The 19,069-nt window shown below is 44.6% G+C and overlaps 1 protein-coding gene across 1 annotated transcript; it reads right to left on the bottom strand.

Moving 5' to 3' along the window:
• Nucleotides 1-7,383: 7,383 nt before the first annotated feature.
• Nucleotides 7,384-7,959, bottom strand: LOC123346846 (putative olfactory receptor 14L1). The gene has a single exon (XM_044984294.1). It carries the CDS (start codon nucleotides 7,957-7,959, stop codon nucleotides 7,384-7,386), a length of 576 nt encoding a protein of 191 aa, XP_044840229.1.
• Between the last annotated feature and the right edge of the window lie 11,110 nt (nucleotides 7,960-19,069).

Raw genomic sequence — 19,069 nt, 5'->3', positions numbered from 1 at the left:
TGGGAACTAATGCGGATAAGCTGGCTGTCATAGGTTTATTCCCCACTTTGAACTTTAGCGTCCATAAGATGGGGACCTGCATGGACTCCTCTAAACTAAAATCCTAGTTTAGATCAGGTAAAAGCTGCCACCAGCCAAGTTTTTAGTGTCTGACACACTCCCTGTTCCCCCCAAAACTTTCCCTGGGAACACAGATCAAAACTCCTTGAATCTCAACACAAAGGAAAATAAATCATTCCCCTCCACCTTCTTCCCCCCTCCCCTAGCCGTTAGGAGAGACCAGTACAGATTCAAACTCCTTGAATCAAAACAAAGAGGGATTCACTTTTCCCCCCTCCCCTTCCCCTGAAAATCCAAACAAGGGAAGAAATCAATCAAGTTCTAAAAATAAAAGATTTTATTAAAAGAAAGAAAGAAAGTACACTATCTCTGTAATACCAGGATGGAAAAAATTACAGGGTCTAACTTATAAAAACTGGAGAGACTTCCCCTCCCTCCTCCTCAGAATAATCAAAGTAACAGCAAACAGAAATAAAGATATTTCTCCAGCAAACACACATTTTCAAATGTAGAAAATTAATTATAAGACTAATTCGCCTTTCTAATACTCACTATACTGGATAAAAGAAAATACTTCAGGAAACCTTGGAGAACTTGAAGAATATGTCTGGCCTCTCTTAAATCCAAAGAGAGAATGGCAATCCAAACAAAGAACACAGACAAAGCCTTCCCTCCCCAGAGATTTGAAATTATCTTGTCCCTTGATTGGTCCTCTGGTCAGGTGTTCATCAGGTTACTGCTTGTTAACCCTTTACAGGTAAAAGAGACCTTAACCCTTACTATCTGTTTATGACACTGGCCATGAGTAAATTAAGGCTGGAGATGCGAAGAAGGTTTGTCCCCAGTAGAAGAGGGCTGAACAAGGGCTGACAGTTATTCCTTAAAAAAGAACAAAACAAGCAAACAAAAACAACAACAACAACAAACCTTTAGATACTACTTTTCAAAATAAAATGCAAATAATTATATATATAATTTTTATTGATAATATTGATGTTTATCATTAAGCATTTTTTTATTTTTATCAGTTTAAATTTTCACAGTTACAGGAGATTATGAAGAAGGTCAGACAAAAGATATTTAATGATAGTAAATGTTGAGATTCAAAAAGTTAAAACTTGAGAACTATGAATGCACAATGTTTCAACATGACATGAAAATATACAAAGTCAATATCCTTATGTCAAACACTCAAACAGCATTTTTCTTACTTTGTCTCACTGGAAATGTTGATTGTTGAAGGAAATATTTTTTCACTGGTTTGTGTGTATATGGTGAAATCAACATTTGCCAATATTTACTGATACAAATCTGATTCTTCCAAGACTACTTATAGAGGTAGCAATGGAAAGAGCATTGCAGAGGCAAGAGAAGACCATAACAGTGAACTATTAGTTTAGTTTTCATAAAAGATTAAAGCTGTTGTCTGCATTGTGCATAATTCTCATTCAAATGTTGCACGTGAATAAGGAATAGTAACCAGAGTGTGTGGTTTTTTTGTTTTTGTTTTAATCTTGAAGTCCTTGATCTATATTGTCCTCTCCATTATACCAGTTTTATGCCACCATAACTCCACTGATTTCAGTGATTACACCACTGCCAAACTGGTACAATGGGGTGGACAGGCAAAACTCACAGTGGAGGAAATTCTGATCTCGGGGATGAAGCCAAAATAACTCCAATGACTTCAGCTTTACTCTGGTGTTATTGAGATCCCAGTTTGGCCCAACCAGTCTTGCTTGATTAAACACTTATAAGTAACTCAAAATTGGCTCCTAAATAGGCTTGTTCCGCAATTTATAATTATAGATCAATACATCAGCTGCCTATATTCCAAACCCGGTTGCCTTCTCTCACATACCTGGGAGAAAGGTAAAAGTGCTACCCAGAAATAAGGACCTGGACACAATACATGGTGTGAATATTCCTCTCATTCACAACAGGCATCTGACCCCAGAGCATCTCAAACGTGATAAGAAAAATAAGCCTCCACACTGCTTTGGCCTCACTCTAGGAGAAGGCAGGCCCTGTGCAGATTTTGCAGATCTGCCACTTTTTCACCAAAGATAGATAGTAATAATAATATTGGGTGTGTTCCAAAGGCAATATAAATAAATACAATAAAGTAGGAGAAATGACATCAGCCCTACACATTCCTCAAATATCACAGTGATGGATATATGTAGTTGAGACAGAAGGTTCAAGACAGTGGGGCAACAGACTATGTACAGGAATAAAGAGATAGATCATGCAAGTGCCTCAGCACCAAGAAGCCAGCAGATTTCTGATGGGTTCCCATGTTTCCATTTCAGTGCTGGGGAGGTGGTTGTGGGAGGGGTTTGTAGACAACCCCTCCACACTGTGCATTGCCAATTCTCAGCCCAGAGAATTTGTGGGGACTGATGCCAAACTCAGTTCTGGTTCCTTGTTTTGTAACATCACTATACACGGTACACCATCTAAACTGGGACATAAAGGTGTTGTGTTTGTGTGTGAGAGCCAGTGAGTGTGTGTCTATGATTGTTTTTGTGCTGGGGGAAAGAGTGTATTTGGTGCATTTAGGCTGTTGTGTTAGAGTGAGTGTTTGCATGTTGGATAGTGTATGTGTGCCTGGTTGTGTGAAGTGTGAGTGAGCATCATGGTGCATGTGTGTGCATCAGTCTATGGAAGATACTGCATGGATGCGTGTGTGAGTGTTTGCCTGTGTGTTTAAATGGCAACTATTAAACACAATAAAAGCTACCTTCCTCCTTCCTTATTGCTCGTAATCTAGCATATCAAATTCCCCATGCTATGCAGGAGGCAAAATCCAAATTGAGCTGGGCGAAAAATAGATTTTTCATTTCACTGGCAATTTTGAAAAATCAGAAAAAAAACAATTTTGGGTCAAACTGAAAATAGTATTTTTCCAAATTTCAGGTGAATCAAAAAGTAAAAAAAAAATTGTTTCAGGTTTCATTTTGACAAAATCTAAATATTTTCTTTCAATGTTGACCATGTTTCAAGGTAAAATTAAGGGGAAAAAAATAAATGAAAAGTTGTTTTGTACTGGAAAATCAGAATGTTTCATTCAAAAAAGGGAAATTGTTTTACACTTCAACTGACAATGCCACTTTTTTAACCTCTGACCAGCGCAAACTTTTGCGGTCCATTTTAGGAATGGACATAAATCTTCTCTCACACTGATACAACACAGGCACAGCCTGATAAGAAATGCTTCCAGGGCCAGGCAAATAGATCATATCCAGGAAAGGGTTGCAAACGCTTTGGTGGACAGGATTAGAATTCAAAACTATCTTGACAAACTGGTTGGCTGGTTCTGAAATCAACAAGATGAAATTCAGTGAACACAAGTGCAAAGTACTATACTCAAGTACTTATTGTCGATGGGTTTATTGCACCTAAACTAGGAGCTGAAATTTTCTCTGGTGGCTTGATCAACATGCCTATTTTTTAAACTGTTTATTTAGGAAGATTTAACAAGTTTACAAATCCTTGCCATGTAAATATAAGAAACAAAACAATCATTACAAGAGTGAACTTTGGTGTAAAGAGACATCAGACAGGAATGTAGTGACCAGTTCATTCTATTTAACAGGGTTTTACCATAGTACAGTGAAGTGATGTCATTCCTCCTCTGGCAGCCGGGGGCGCTGCACTGCTCCCTGCTGTTCTGGCTCTGCCTCAGGCTCCACCCCTGCTCAGCCCCACCCCCACTCCCCTGAGCTCTGCAGCCAGCCCCTGCTGCACCCTCTTCCCTGCCTCCAGCCAGCCCCACACCCCTTGCCCTGCCCGCAGCCAGCCCCACACCCCTTGCCCTGCCTCCAGCAAGCCGCACACCCCCTGTCTCCAGCCAACCCCACACTCCTGCCCTGCCTGCAGCCAGCCCCGCAGCCCCTGTCTCCACCCAGCCCCACACACACCTGCCTCCATCCAGCCTCACACCCCCTGTCTCCAGACAGTCACTGCTGCACCACCCCTTGTCCTGCCTCCCTCGAGCCACACACACCCCTGCCTCCAGCCAGCCCCACATCCCTGCCCTGCCTCCCGCCAACATCACACCCCCTGCCCTGCCTCCAGCCAGCCCCAGACCCCTTGCCCTGCCTCCAGCAAGCCACACACCCCCTGTCTCCAGCCAACCCCACACTCCTGCCCTGCCTGCAGCCAGCCCCGCAGCCCCTGTCTCCACCCAGCCCCACACACCCCTGCCTCCATCCAGCCTCACACCCCCTGTCTCCAGACAGTCACTGCTGCACCCCCCCTTGCCCTGCCTCCCTCGAGCCACACACCCCCCTGCCTCCAGCCAGCCCCACATCCCTGCCCTGCCTCCCGCCAACATCACACCCCCTGCCCTGCCTCCAGCCAACACCACACCCCCTGCCCTGCCTCCAGCCAGACCCGCACCCCCTGCCTCCAGCCAGCCCCTGCTACCCCCCCGCCCTGCCTGCAGCCAGCCCCACACCTCCTACCCTGCCTCCAGCCCCACACCCCCTGTCTCCAGCCAACACCTGCTGCACCCCCCCCACCTGGTTATTTATTTATTTTCATTAAATATGTAGACTAAATAATAAAATTAATAAAGTTTCAAACCGAAGTTGTATTAATTCTAATGAACAATGCCATATTATGCAGTATTCATTTTTGAATGTTTATAATCAATGCTCTGGGGGGAGGGGTGGGGGACACAAGCTGGAAGTTTTGCCTAGGGCGCAGAGTCTCCTTACACCAGCCATAGAGCCACAATGTTCAGTGTTGGACAATATACCCACCACCAGTGCCTCTGGGAAAAAATGCAGGAGATTCAGTTTGTTGGAACATATTGGAACCCACTGGTAGAGGAGGTACCTAGGAAGCTGTGCAGAAGCTGTTCTGCAGGGGTGAGCATGGTGGGTTGAGATAGCTGGTCATTCATATGGTTTTAAACTAGATAATCCCCTTTTGTGTGGCTTGTCCCCTGTCCGGTACTGAGAGAAAACCAGACGTGGTTTTGTCCAGTATCACAGACTAGGGACGCATGCATGGTCACACTGGTGGATGGGGCCACAGCTTTCCCAGAAGTACCAGAAAGTCCGGTACTCTGGGAATGCGTCAGTGGCCAAACTAGTTGAGGGCAGAGTTGGGAAACATTTTTCCAAGCCATTGGCAGATTGTTTAACTCAGCTAAAAACATAGCAGCACCTGTCACAAACAGGTTGAGGAAACCATTTCCCAATGACAAGTTACTTTGACCAGCTCTACCAATCTGAGCTGAGAGGAACACACACACACCCCTGCCCATGCCATGCATCTTCTGTCTCCAGGTTGCAGAGGGACTAGGAATGGGCATGTCTGAGATCATCCGGGAATAAACCTGCCCCTTCTCTCACTAGGGAGTCCCTCCCCTCTTAGGTCACACTCCCACTGCTGTTCTGCTGTAGCTTGGTAGGCAGCCTCTGATTATTGCAGGAATAAGGTCCCCTTAATTTCTTAAGCCACTTGCATGTATGTGAGGATCACCATCTAATCTAGGCTGGCACCCGGGGGATTCAACCAGAGACATCTAGGGCCCAAAATACAAGTTTGTACAGCTTGAGCTGAACAGCCAGGCTGCCTGACAGCCACTGGAACAGCCTCCTATCCTCTAGGTGGGGCACAGAGGGGCCTCATAAAACACACTGCCCATGGCTGGGGTTTATACAGTGACACTGCACAACTACACGGGTCAAGGGCTCCATCTGAGCTGGAGTCACCTCTCTCAGCCAGGAGGACAGCGCCTCACAGACACCTGTACTAATGCAAAGCTATGGACTCTACTCGTGTGTATTCTCTGTGTGGCCTCTTCTCCTCTCCCCCATCCCTGCACATCCATAAAGTTACAGAGTCATAGGGTTCAAGGCCAGAAGGGACGACCAGATCATCCAGTCTGACCTGCTGTACTCCAATACCATCCGGCACCCGCACACCAAACACAACAACTGAAATTAGACCAAAGTGTTGCAGCCCTCAGGAAACTAGACAGTTCTGTGCCACCGGCAGAGAATAGGAGAGACTGAGGTGCACCAGTGCCTGAGGCCCCCACAATGGCAAGGAAATGATTGAGATACATTCAGAAAATCATGGCAAGTTATCCGCACCACATGTTGTAGAGGAAAGCGACTTCCCCAAGGTCCCTGCCAATCTGACTGGGGGGAAGATTCCTTCCTGACCACCACATGATGATCAGTTAGACCCTGATCATGTGGGCAAAATCCAGCCAGCCAAAGACCCAAGAGAGAGAGATAATGGCTCAGTGCCACCTCAGAGCCCTGGCACATCCCACCCAATCTTCCATCTCCAGCTGGGGCTGCCCCGATGCTTCAGAGATTAAAAAAATAAAAACCCTCCCAGAAAACACTGTGGGGGGGAAATCCCTTCCTGACCTCTGCCAGTATCCAGAGGAAACCTTGAAGCATGAACTTTTAGAAACATAAGACATACGCTGCAAGTGAGAGCCAGGGTTGCTGAGCCCTGCCCTCCACCATCACAAGCAGCCACGTCATACAATCCCACTCAGACATGTGTCCAGCTGTCTCTTAAAATGAATTTGATCACTTGCCCCTCCACAACTTCTATTTAGAGGCTGCTCAAGAACCTTGCTCCACTGGTGGTTAGAAACCTCCCTGTAATTTCTAGCCAATCTCTCCATCACTCACATGCCCAAATGTACATGTAAACCTGGCTTACACAGCCTGGCTCCTGGTCCCCCTGTAATGGTTAGGCCACGAATGGTGGTTTATAAGACATTGGGTCCAGTCACCAGGTGGTGGCAATCGATATACAGCTCCATTGGAAGCAGTAGCTCAGATCCACAGATGCTGCAAATCACTTAGAGACACCGAAGTCCATGGAACTACACGGATGTGTTGAGGATCTACCCCAAATGTCTTCTCACCTACCCCAGTCTTACACCAGTCTGACTCCTCTGATTCCAGCGAAGCCATTCCTGATTTATACACACAAACAAGACAACTCCCATCATTGTTTTCACTGGCCATGGAACAGGTGCAAGTGACCAAGCAGTGTAACAGGTACTTTTTTGACACAGAATGAAAGTCTAATTCCTTTTACGCACACAATTTACACCCATTTAACTCCACAACTGGGCCAGGTTTTCTACTGGTGTAAATCTCCCCAGTAGCAGTGACATCAGCGAAGTTAATCTGGATTTGCATTGGTGCAACAGAGATCAGAATCAGACCTGGTTGTGTGCAAGCTGTGTGGTCATGGAAATCACTGACATTAAATGAACAGATACTAAGTAATCAAACTTTTATTAGATAAAGACTGAAATGAATTATTGGTGAATTACCTACACCCAGTCAGTCTCCTCAGGGCAGCTTTCATCTCCTTGTTCCTCATGCTATAGATAATTGGATTCATGATTGGTGGCAATACAGAATAGAGAACAGCCATCAGAAGATCCAGAGCAGATGAGGAGCTGGAGGTGGGTTTCAGGTAGGCAAAGCTAGAAATGCAAAAAAACAAGGAGACCACAATGAGGTGAGGGAGGCAGGTGGAGAAGGTTTTATGCCGGCCTTGCTCAGAGGGGATTCTCAATACTGATTTGAAGATCTGAACATATGACACAGTGATAAAAATAAAGCAGCCTAAGAACAAACATATACTAAAAGCAAGAACCCCAACTTCACTGAGATATGAGTCAGAGCAGGTGAGCTTCAGTAGCTGGGGGATTTCACAGAAGAACTGATCCACCATATTGCCTCCACAGAAGGTCAATGCAAACATGTTCCCAGTGTGTAGCACAGTGTAGAGAATCCCACTGATCCAGGCACCAGCTGCCATTTGGACACAAGCTCTGCTGTTCATTATTGTCTCATAGTGCAGTGGTTGGCAGATGGCGACATATCGGTCATACGCCATGATGGTGAGAAGGAAAAAATCTGCTTCCAACAAGAAGAGAAGGAAAAAGACTTGGGCAACACATCCAGCATAGGAAATTGACTTGGTATTCATGAGGGAGTTGGCCATGAATTTGGGGACAATCACAGAGATGGAGCCAAGGTATTTGACTGACAGATTCATCAGGAAGAAGTACATGGGGGTGTGAAGGTGGTGGCTAAAGACTATAATCATAAAGATAAGAAGATTCCCCACCAGGGCTGCCAGGTAAATCACTAGAAACACCACAAAGTGCAAAAACTGCATCTCCCGAACTTCGGAGAATCCCAGGAGAAGGAAATCGGTCACGGTAGTTCGGTTGGACATTTTCTTTCTCAGGACATTGTTTGATGTCTGCAGAGGGAGAGAAGAGAGCAAGGGACAGCATTAGATCAGTAAAAATATTTTTTTGAGAAAACCACCTCAATTTACTTGAGTCAGACCATTAGCTTGTGAAGATTGGTGTAATATGGGAATGAGGCTGGGGAAAACAGCCCCGCTGACTCCAATGGAGTTACTCCTGATTTATACTGGGGTGAGAGAAAATAGAATCAGCTCAATGGACTCCAGTGGAGTTACTCCTAATTTACACCAGGGTGATGGAGAGGAAAAATAGGAACAATTGCTTTTGAGGTACTTGTATATCTCTGTCACCCAGAGGTGGGCGAACTCTGGATAACGGTGTATAAAAGTTACTATCCTCAGTTTACCGAGGGGAATTGGGAGTCTGCCTGACCAGATTCTGCTGTCAGGGGCACTGCTGCAAATGTGGGGTAATTTCACTGCATGCCATGGAATTACTCCCACTTTATACTGCTCTAAACTGGAGCAGCATCTCACATGGAGGTGACCCAACCCAATCATAATTACACGGTAAACTCGAGATAGGAATATAGCCCAGGAGCTGTGATATTCCATCCCTCGTTCTTGCCAGATTTTCACACTTGCTGTGAGAGACAGATGTACCGGCTCCCCTCCTTCTTCTCTAACCACTCAAGAAAACCCCCTCCCAGAGCTTGGAAGAGAACCCAGGATTCCCCCCAGTTTGCTCCCTCCACTAATTCTGTAAATCCAACACCCCTCTCGGAGCTGGAAATAGAAGCCAGTAGTTCTGGCTCTACCCACTGGACTCAACTCCCTCCCAGAGTTGGGAACACAAGTGAGGTGTCATGACTCCCAGTCCCCTCCTCTAACGACTGCATCAGACTGTATCTCAGCCTCTGTCCCAGTGACTCTCCATTGCCATCAGGAATGACTGGTGCGAGTGACAATGGGTAGTCATTGGGCTAACCAACGCTCGTGAGAGTGATTCTTCAGCGTGGTACTTGGGTCACTCACCTGGAGATCTGAATATATGACACAGTGATAAAAATAAAGCATAACAATCACCTGGTGTATGGTTAAAGCCCTAACCACTCAGCTTCAAGTTATGAGGGGTGCCTGCCCCAGAGTCCTTATGAGAGACAGAAATAGAAACCCTAATTCTGGTTCCTCTTCTCTCCACCCTGGACTGAATTTCTGCCCAGAGCCACACATGAAATTCAGGAGGCCTGGCTCTCTGTCCCTGCTACTCTTACCCTCTAGACCCCAATCTCTTTCCCAAGCTGGGGATAGAACCCAACAATCCAGGCTCCTGGTCACCACTACTCTAACCCACTTGACTCAACTGCCCTTGCTGCAATTTAATAGACAGAAGTAACAATAAACTAAGAACTAGACACAATTTGATAGCTAGAACAAAACTAATAGAGACACAAGCAAGAAAAGAACAGATACAGAGAGTGCGAGAGAAACACAGAACTAAAAAAACTATCAGATAGAGAAATAAAAACAACTAATTGAGAGAGAAAAGTACAGACAGGTAGACAGCAATAACAAACTAATGTATACAGAGAGAAAGATATCAATTAGTTGATAGTGTTTGTCACAATTTTTGGATTACTTGAATGTAAATTCCTTAATCCATTCTAAAACATATGTGTCAATTTCATCAATTTCCCTACTTGAAATAGAAGGAGGAGGGATAGCTCAGTGGTTTGAGCATTGGCCTGCTAAACCCAGGGTTGTAAGTTCAATCCTTAAGGGGGCCACATAGGGATCTGGGGCAAAAATTGGTTCTGCTAGTGAAGGTAGGGGGCTGGACTCAATGACCTTTCAATGTCCCTTTCAGCTCTAGGAGATTGGTATGTCTCCAATTATTACCTTTAAGGAAACTGAGTCACAGATATTCTTCCCTCTCTTTCCTATGGTAAGTTCTTTGGACTGACTCAGTTTCCTATGCTAAAATTGAACTCAGAGTGAAACTATGAAAAAAAAGTATTGTCACTTACAATTTCATCCTTAAAGTGCCACTGTGTAACTCCCAAATATATTTAATTGCAAGAGCAAACTTATGGTGCCAATCAATGTGGAATCCTCCCAGACTGAAATGTCTTTTCTCCTCCAGCTTCAGACTGCAATTGGTATCCCCCTCTCTCTCGAACCCCTTGCACACTGCTCTATCCACCAATCTCTCTATCTAATGATCTTATCACTGTACTATGAGAGGCTGTTCCCCACACTGCACTGAGTCTGAGCTGCTGGAAATACACTGAAATCTGTGCTGTCTGCAGATGAGCTGTGTGTCAAAAAGGCTGGTGCTTCAGAAAGGTGATTTATCCATGTCTGTTTTCTAAGGGCTTGTGAGACTCACTCCCTGGAGCCCTCAACATCCCAGAGGAAACAGTTAATTTCTCTTGCCCTCTACTTCCCTGAGGAGTTTCCAGAAACTAAAATAATCAGAATTCCAATGAGGCAGCAGGGTCTAGAGGAAATATTGTGAGGCAAACACTGCGGGCACACAGGACTGTACTCCAGACATCTGTCATCAATTCCTAGCCCCGCCACTGACCTGTTGTGTTATCTTGGGAAAGTCAATCCCTGCGGCTGTCTTTTCCTTCCCACCCTTTGCCTGTACCTGAGGCGGAGACTGTGTCTTACCTAATATAATGGGCCTCTCATATCAGATAATTAATTAATTAATTAATAAAAAGCTAAGGTTCAAGGTGTCCTGAGATCTGATCCCAACTATTCCTCTGACTTTGTTCAGTTCCTTCACTGCTCCATTCCAAAGTTGTCATCCCTTCAATGGGGATAAGAGTTACAATTTGGAGTAGTTGGAATAGTTACAACATCTACCAATTTGATAGATGCCATCATGTGCCAGCAATGTCCCTCTGCCATGTTGTAATGGGTTCGACTCACCCCTGTGGCACCTCCTGCTGGTGACTCTGGGAATTAGCTCTGTTCCAGCTCTGGAGCGCCCTCTGCAGGCCGGTGATCCACCTGTCATCTCCTGGGCCCCGTGTCCCTCCCAGGACCCTCGTTCCCCTTTAACTGGGTCTCCACCTCCCAGGGGAACCCCCACCCTACTATCCCCACTTTGCCTCAGTGTTGGCTACTGCCAGTCATTCTCTAGCCCCACGCCCCAGGACAGCCTGCAGTATCAGCCGGTTCATCACTGGCAAGGAGGGTTTGGACCTGCTGCGTTGGCCTACCCCTGGGCTGCCTCTGCAACCCCCAGTACCTGTTGGCCCACTGCTAGGCTGCAGCCTGGGGCTTTCCAGGCTGGAGCTCCCCCAGCTCCTCAGCCTTTCCCCAGCCCTGCTCCACTCAGGTACCCGGTCTAGCTCCCTGCAGCTAGGCCCTTCTCTCTCTACTTGAGAGACAGGTAGACAGCGAGCATGAGTTATATAATCATCACGAGAATCCCATGAATAGGGAAAGGTAAGAATGGAACAAGAATAGTAGGAAAAAGAGAAAGACTTCGCATGAGGGAAAGGACCCCATGGCACAGTGGTCATCAGGACCTTCTTAAGCAACAGCGTCCGAAGACTTAGGCTGATCTTTTCAAGGTCTGGCGTCTCCCGGTTCCAGGCCCTTACTTCCAAAAAGCGACTGCCACCTCCAGTCCCGGAGTGGTTTGGTTGGCGTAGGTGGTCGCTTGGGAGAATCCCCGCGTTTCTCCAATGCAATAGAGGGCGGTTTTCTGCGAACCCGAAGGCTCGTCTATATATTTTGTTTTTTCAACACCGAAGTGTTACAGGGTATGGCCGCCCAGTCACCCTGTGGGGCGGGGCAGCAGATCCTCTTGGTCACCACCATATAGGTGGCGTCCGGTGGGCACCGCGGGGAGGTTAAGGATCTGATGGTTGTGCTGCCCCAGCAACTAGACCCAATTAGGAGAATCTGTGTCGAACCACGTCTTTTCCCCCTAAAAGGATGCAGACTAGTGAGAGAATCAGCAAGCCTCCAGACGAGAAGCTGCTTCTTCGTACCTCAAGAGCCCGACTCCCCACGTAGAACACGTTAAGAGAGTCATAGTTACTCCCGCCTACTCTTCTGCCTCCCCTGGCCTTCTTATAAGGCCCTGTAGCTCTGTTTGGGGTGTGGCCCCAGCTGCAGCCACTTCCCCAATCAGCCCAGCCTAAAGCCCCTTCCCAGGGCTGTTTTAAAGCCCCAAAGGGCAGGAGCGGGTAGCCACCCCGCTACACATGTACATTGGACAAACTGAACAGTCTCTTTGGAAAAGAATAAATGGACCCCAATCAGACGTCAAGAATTAAAACTTTCAAAAACCTGTCAGAGAACACTTCAGTCTCCCTGGTCACTCAATTACAGACCTAAAAGTTGCAATATTACAACAACAACAACAAAAAACCCTTCAAAAACAGACTCCAACGAGAGACTGCTGAATTGGAATTAATTTGCAAAAAGGACACCATTAAATTAGGCTTTAATAAAGACTGCGAGTGGATGGGTCATTATACAAAATAAAACTATTTCCCCATGTTTTTCCCCCATTTCGTCCCTCTTCCTCTCAACTTCTCGTCAACTGCTGCAAATGGATCATTACATATTCAGCAAAATAGGACAGATAGATACTTAGATATTTGGTGACCTCTTCTTCAGTGCTCAAAGCATATTCACCTGTAAAAAAAAAAATCCCAGCACACCTGTCCAATTGCTTTGCATATGAACATTTGTTAGATATACCTGGTCTGTTAATATGTGAATACAGAAATGTCAATCATAGAATCATAGAATCTCAGGGTTGGAAGGGACCTCAGGAGGTCATCTAGTCCAACTCCCTGCTCAAAGCAGGACCACACCCAACTAATAAATAAGTCACCCACTTTAATAAAATCACCAGAAATGACATAGGAGTTCTAATGATCCTCACTCTGTACTATGGTAAATGCCTGTTAAATAGAAAGATCTGCTGACTATATTCCTGTCTGATGTCTCTTTAAACCAAAGTTCGCTCTTGTAATGATTGTTTTGTTTCTGATATTTACACGGCAAGGATTTGTGAACTTGTTAAAACTTCCTAAATAAACAGTTTTTAAAAAATGGGCATGTTGATCAAGCTGCCAGAGAAAAGTTCAGCTCCTAGTTTAGACTGATATAAGTTTGGAATAAATCCACTGACACTAAAGTAGATCAACAGAAATAATCAGGATTTATATCAGTGTGAGAGAATAATTAAGTCCATTCTTAACAGGAACCACAGAAGTTTGCACTGGTCAGAGGTTAAAAAAGTGGCATTGTCAGATGAAATGTAAAACAATTGCCCTCTTTGGAATGAAATGTTTTGATTTTCCAGTACAAAACAACTTTTCATTTATTTTTTTCCTTAATTTTACTTTGAAACATGGTCAACACTGAAAAAAAATGTTTAGATTTTGTCAAAATGAAACCTGAAACAAAATTGTTTTTGCTTCATCTAAAATTTGGAAAAATACCATTTTCAGTTTGACCCACAATTATTTTTTTCCCAATTTTTTCAAAATTGCCAGTGATGTATTGATCTATAGTTATAAATTGCTGAACAAGCTTTTTTAGGAGCCAAATTTTGAGTTACTTATAAGTGTTTAATCAAGCAAGACTCTGGTTGGGCCAAATTGGGATCTCAATAACACCGGAGTAAAGCTGAAGTCATTGCAGTTAATTTGGCTTCATCCCTGAGATCAGAATTTCCTCCGTTGTGAGTTTTGCCTGAGTAAAAATAGAGTGAATCTGTCCACCCCATTGTACCAGTTTTGCAGTGGTGTAAGCCCACTGAAATCAGTGGAGCTATGGTGGCATAAAACTGGTATAATGGAGAGGACAATATAAAACAAGGACTTCAAGATTTAAAAAAAAAACCAACACTCTAGTTACTATTTCTTGTTCACATGCAACATTTGAATGAGGATTATGCACAATGCAGACAATAGCTTTATTTCTTTAGGAAAACTAAATTAATAGTTCACTATTATAGTCTTGTCTTGCCTATGCAATGCCCTTTCCATTGCTACCTCTATAAATAGTCTTGGAAGGATTAGATTTTTATCAATAAATACTGGCAAATGTTAATTTCACCATACACACACAAACCAGCGAACAAATATTTTCTTCAACATTTCCAGAGAGGCAAAGTAAGAAAAATGCTGCTTGAGAACTTATGAGTGTTTGATTTAAGGATATTGACTTTGCATATTTTGACATTTTGTTGAAACTTGCTTTCATAGTTCTCAAGTTTTAACTTTTTGAATCTCAACATGTACTATCATTAAATAACTATTGTCTGACCCTTCAATAATTTCCTGTAACTGAGAAAATTTAAACTGATAAAAATAAAAAAAAATGTTTAATGATAAACATCAATATTATCAGTCAAAATTATATCTAAATATATATATCTATAGATATATCTATAGATATGAATTAAATACTGCCAAGCCTATCTATAAGATACTAATGTGTTTTTTTTTTTTTAAGGAATAAATGTCAGCCCTAGTTCAGCCCTCTTCTGCTGGGGACAAACCTTCTTTGCATCTCCAGCCTAAATTTACTCATGGCAAGCTTATCTGCATTAGTTCTTGTGCCAGCATTGTCCTTTAGCATCAATAGCTCTTCTCCATCCCTGGTGTTCATCCCCTTGATCTATTTATAGAAAGTGACCACATCCCCTCTCAGCAGGGGTTTTGCTCAGCAAAACACGCCAAATTCTTTTAGGGTATATTAGAAAAAGAGAATCAGGATCATTTCCTCTGTCACTCTAATCCTGAGCAGTGCCCTTCTCCTGCCCTCCGCAGGCAGAACATGATGTGCTGAGGAAGAAAATGTCCAACTAAACCACTGTGACCGAGTTCCTTCTCCTGGGAATCTCTGAGGTTCGGGAGCTGCAGGTTTTACACTTTGTGGTGTTTCTAGGGCTTTACCTGGTAGCCCTGAAAGGGAATCTCCTTGTTATCATCCTTCTAGTGCTTGACCACCACCTGCACACCCCCAGGTATTTCTTCCTGATGAAGCTGTCCATCTTGGTCCTTGGATCCATCTCCCTCACTGTCCCCAAGTATGTGGCCAAATCCCTACTGCACACCAGGTCAATTTCTTATGGGGGATTAAATTCCCAAGTCTTTCTCTTCATCTTCTTCACTGTGGTTGACATTGCTTTTCTCACCATCATGGCGTATGATTGATATGTTGCCACCCGCCAACCACTACACTATGAGATTATAATGAACAGGAGAGTTGTTTTCCAAATGGCAGACAGTGTCTGGATCACTGCAGTTCTCCTTTCTACACTGCACACTGGGAGGATGTTTCCACTAACCTTCTGTGGAGGCAACATGGTGGCTCAGTTTTACTGGGAAATCCTCCAAATACTCAAGCTGGCCTGCTCTGACCTGTACGTTGGTGAAACTGTGGTTATTTACTTTAACATATTCTTAGGGTTAAGCTGCTTTGGTTTTATAATTGTGTTGTAAGTACAGACTTTCAAAAAAGTTCTGTAAAAGCAGCAAAGAATCCTGTGGCACCTTATAGACTAACAGACGTTTTGCAGCATGAGCTTTCGTGGGTGAATACCCACTTCTTCAGATGCAAAACAGTTCTGAGAATCCCTTCTGAGCAGGGTTGGCATAAAGCCTTCTCCACCAGCCATCTTCACCTCATTGTCGTCTCCTTGTTATTTTGCAAGGCTGTTTTTGCTTACGTGATGCACACCTCCCACTTTCCATGCGGTCTGGATCTTGTGGTGTGTGTGCTTTATTCCGTGGTGCCTCCTTTGATGAATCATAGAATCATAGAATATGAGGGTTAAAAGGCACCTCAGGAGGGCATCTTGTCTAACCCCCTGCTCAAAGCAGAACCAATCCGCAACTAAATCATCCCAGAAAGGGCTTTGTCAAGCCTGACTTTAAAAACCTCTAAGGAAGGAGATTCCACCACCTCCCTAGGTAACACATTCCAGTGCTTTACCACCCTCCTAGTGTTTCCTAATATTCAACCTAAACCTCCCCCACTGCAACTTGAGACCATTACTCCTTGTTCTGTCATCTCCTACCGCTGAGAACAGTCTAGATCCATCCTCTTTGGAACCCCCTTTCAGGTAGTTGAACACAGCTATCAAATCCCCTCTCATTCTTCTCTTCTGCAACTAAATAATCCCAGTTCCCTCAGCCTCTCCTCATAAGTCATGTGCTTCAGCCCTCTAATCATTTTTGTTGCCCTCTGCTGGACTCTTTCCAATTTTTCCACATCCTTCTTGTAGTGTGGGGCCCAAAACTGGACACAGTATCCCAGAGGAGGCCCCACCAATGTCGAATAGAGGGGAATGATCATGTCCCTCGATCTGCAGGCAATGCTCCTACTTATACAGCCCAAAAATCTGTTAGCCTTCTTGGCAACAAGGGCACACTGTTGACTCATATCCAGCTTCTCGTCCACTATAAGCCCTAGGTCCTTTTCTGCAGGACTGCCTGCCTAGCCACTCGATCCCCAGTCTGTAGCAGTGTGGTCTGATCATCTACAGCATGAGGAACAAGGAGATCAAAGGTTCCTTGAGGATACTAACTAGATGGAAGTTATTCAACAAAAATAAAATTTCTAGATTTCTCCCATGACCATGGTTTCATTCTGTATTTCCTTACAGATATAATCAAATGATGACCTTATTGCCTCCATGGGAATGTGATATGCAATCTTTTTTTTATATAAAATGGTGTGTTTACAGTGGTAATAATCCAGACTAAATTCACTGAAGTCAGTAGAGTTACTCTAGATTTACTGCAGTGTAAATCAGATAAGAATTGATTGATCATTCCAGCTATAAATTGCAAAACAAACAAACTAAAAAACAAACAAGCAAAAAAGCACAAAATCCTTTGTTAACACAGACTCAAGGTTTCCCAGTGATAGTTCAGACACTTCCAGAATTTTGTATTGTACAGCAAAATTTAAACTTTGGAAAGCCAAGAAATAGAGAGTTAATGTACATGCTAATACAACCTTAACTCTGCCCCCAGGAGCTGACAATAGCCCCATGGAATTCTCTGTATTAAACTCTAGCTCCATTCATTGGACTAGCTGTAGCTGACTTGAATGGTGGAGGGTGAAGAGTGGTGTATTTGTGATATGAGGAGCTTTTGGGATTAGTTGAGGAGCACCATAGAGCTGTGTTTGTAATATAGGGAGATCTGGTCTCACCCCCGCACCCCATGTGAGACCAAAGGAAGGAGGTGCATGTGTCCCTTGAGTGTCCTGTCTGCATCTTTCAATACAGAATTGTGTAGGTCATGTCAGTAACAGGGCCCTAGGGTCATCTTCTCATTGGTGAGGGGGAATATGAGAGCAGGCTGTGGATTTAATAAAGGATAGGGGTAAATAGAGTTTAGGTGGTCTCCTGTGAGCAAGTGTGAAGGGGCTGTAAAAGGGGATGTAGTTAAATTGTACCAATGTGGCATTCTGTGGGGGGAGCAGGCCCAGTGTTCAAGCATAGGGCAAGCACAAGTAGCGCCTGTCCATTGCAGTGATAAGGCAGAGCAAGAGTGTTGGTGTTAGGAGTGTTGTGGAGCATCACCCAGAGGGGGCAGAGTTCAGGTTATATTGTCATTTACCTTACCTTACCTTAATTCTGTATGTCCAGGTTTTCAGAATATTGAGTTTTGCTGAACTGGACCTTCTGGATGGGCATGAGATCTTAACTCTGGGAGATCTTAACTCTGTTTCAATGAAGTTTTTGGCTATTTAAATTCCTAACTGTTTGAAGAGAAAGAAAAATCTTGGTAGGAGTAAGTGGTCCTTGTGGTGTCTGTAGATAGCAGTGGATATGGAGGATGAGAGAAGCAAATGGCTCTTTTCAGAACCACAATGTTTTTTTTTGTGGATGGGAACTGTTTTATGTGCCTTTCTGGGTTCCCCTCACATCCACCCCCAGAACCTCTTGATAAGTGCAGAACAAAGTCGAATGCATCTATCTGCCACATTGGATGCTCAGAGAAGTGGCCTGTTCATCTTAATGAGCTATTCTGAGCTGACCAAAAACCCTTCCAGGAGATGGTGCAGCATGAATCAATCGCTCTGAGACGTGTGAACTGCTCCATTCGTAGCAGTCACCTCAGTGCCAGCAGGGTCTTCATGGTGCTGTCAGTGCATCGTCCCCATGTGCCTCTTCTTAGCTTCACACCCCAAGAGGCGGCGCTTCCCTAGACCCAGCATACATGGGGAAGGGCTTAGGGAGACAGATTCAGTCCCCCAGCAGGACAAGGACAAAGCTCTCAAGATCACGTGAGGGGAGCAGGGAGGGATGGACCCCCATAGATGGGTTAGGAACCCCCAGATATTGGCACAGACACAGGAAGGGAATGTGGGATTGTCAGGTGCCCCTGTCCTCAATATTCCCCCAGGCTGCTGTCACTCACCCTCATGTTCCCCTTCCCAGTGTCCCACCCATCTCCTCACACCCAACCCATCTCCTATTCACCCTCCTCATTTATCCTCCTTGCCATAATCACCCCTCCTCTAATGGCCCACAAAACTCCTCTCTCCCTTTCCCACCAACTCTTCCACCCCCAATCATCTCCACTCCCCCTCCCAGGGAGCATGTGCATTGGTTATTTATTTTCATTTTAAAAAGAGTTTCAGCACCTTCTCAATATTCAGCTGTGCTCAAGTGACAGTTCCCCAAGATTATAAACCCTTCACCAGAGGCAGCTGTCACCTGCTTTTAGTCACAGATTTCTGCCCAGGGTTAGATTTTAAGTCACGGGGCCTAGATTTGTTGGCC

The sequence above is a fragment of the Mauremys mutica genome, chromosome 12 (genome assembly GCF_020497125.1).
Source record: "Mauremys mutica isolate MM-2020 ecotype Southern chromosome 12, ASM2049712v1, whole genome shotgun sequence".
Lineage (NCBI taxonomy): Eukaryota > Metazoa > Chordata > Testudines > Geoemydidae > Mauremys > Mauremys mutica.
This window is presented reverse-complemented; position numbering and strand designations above follow the sequence as displayed.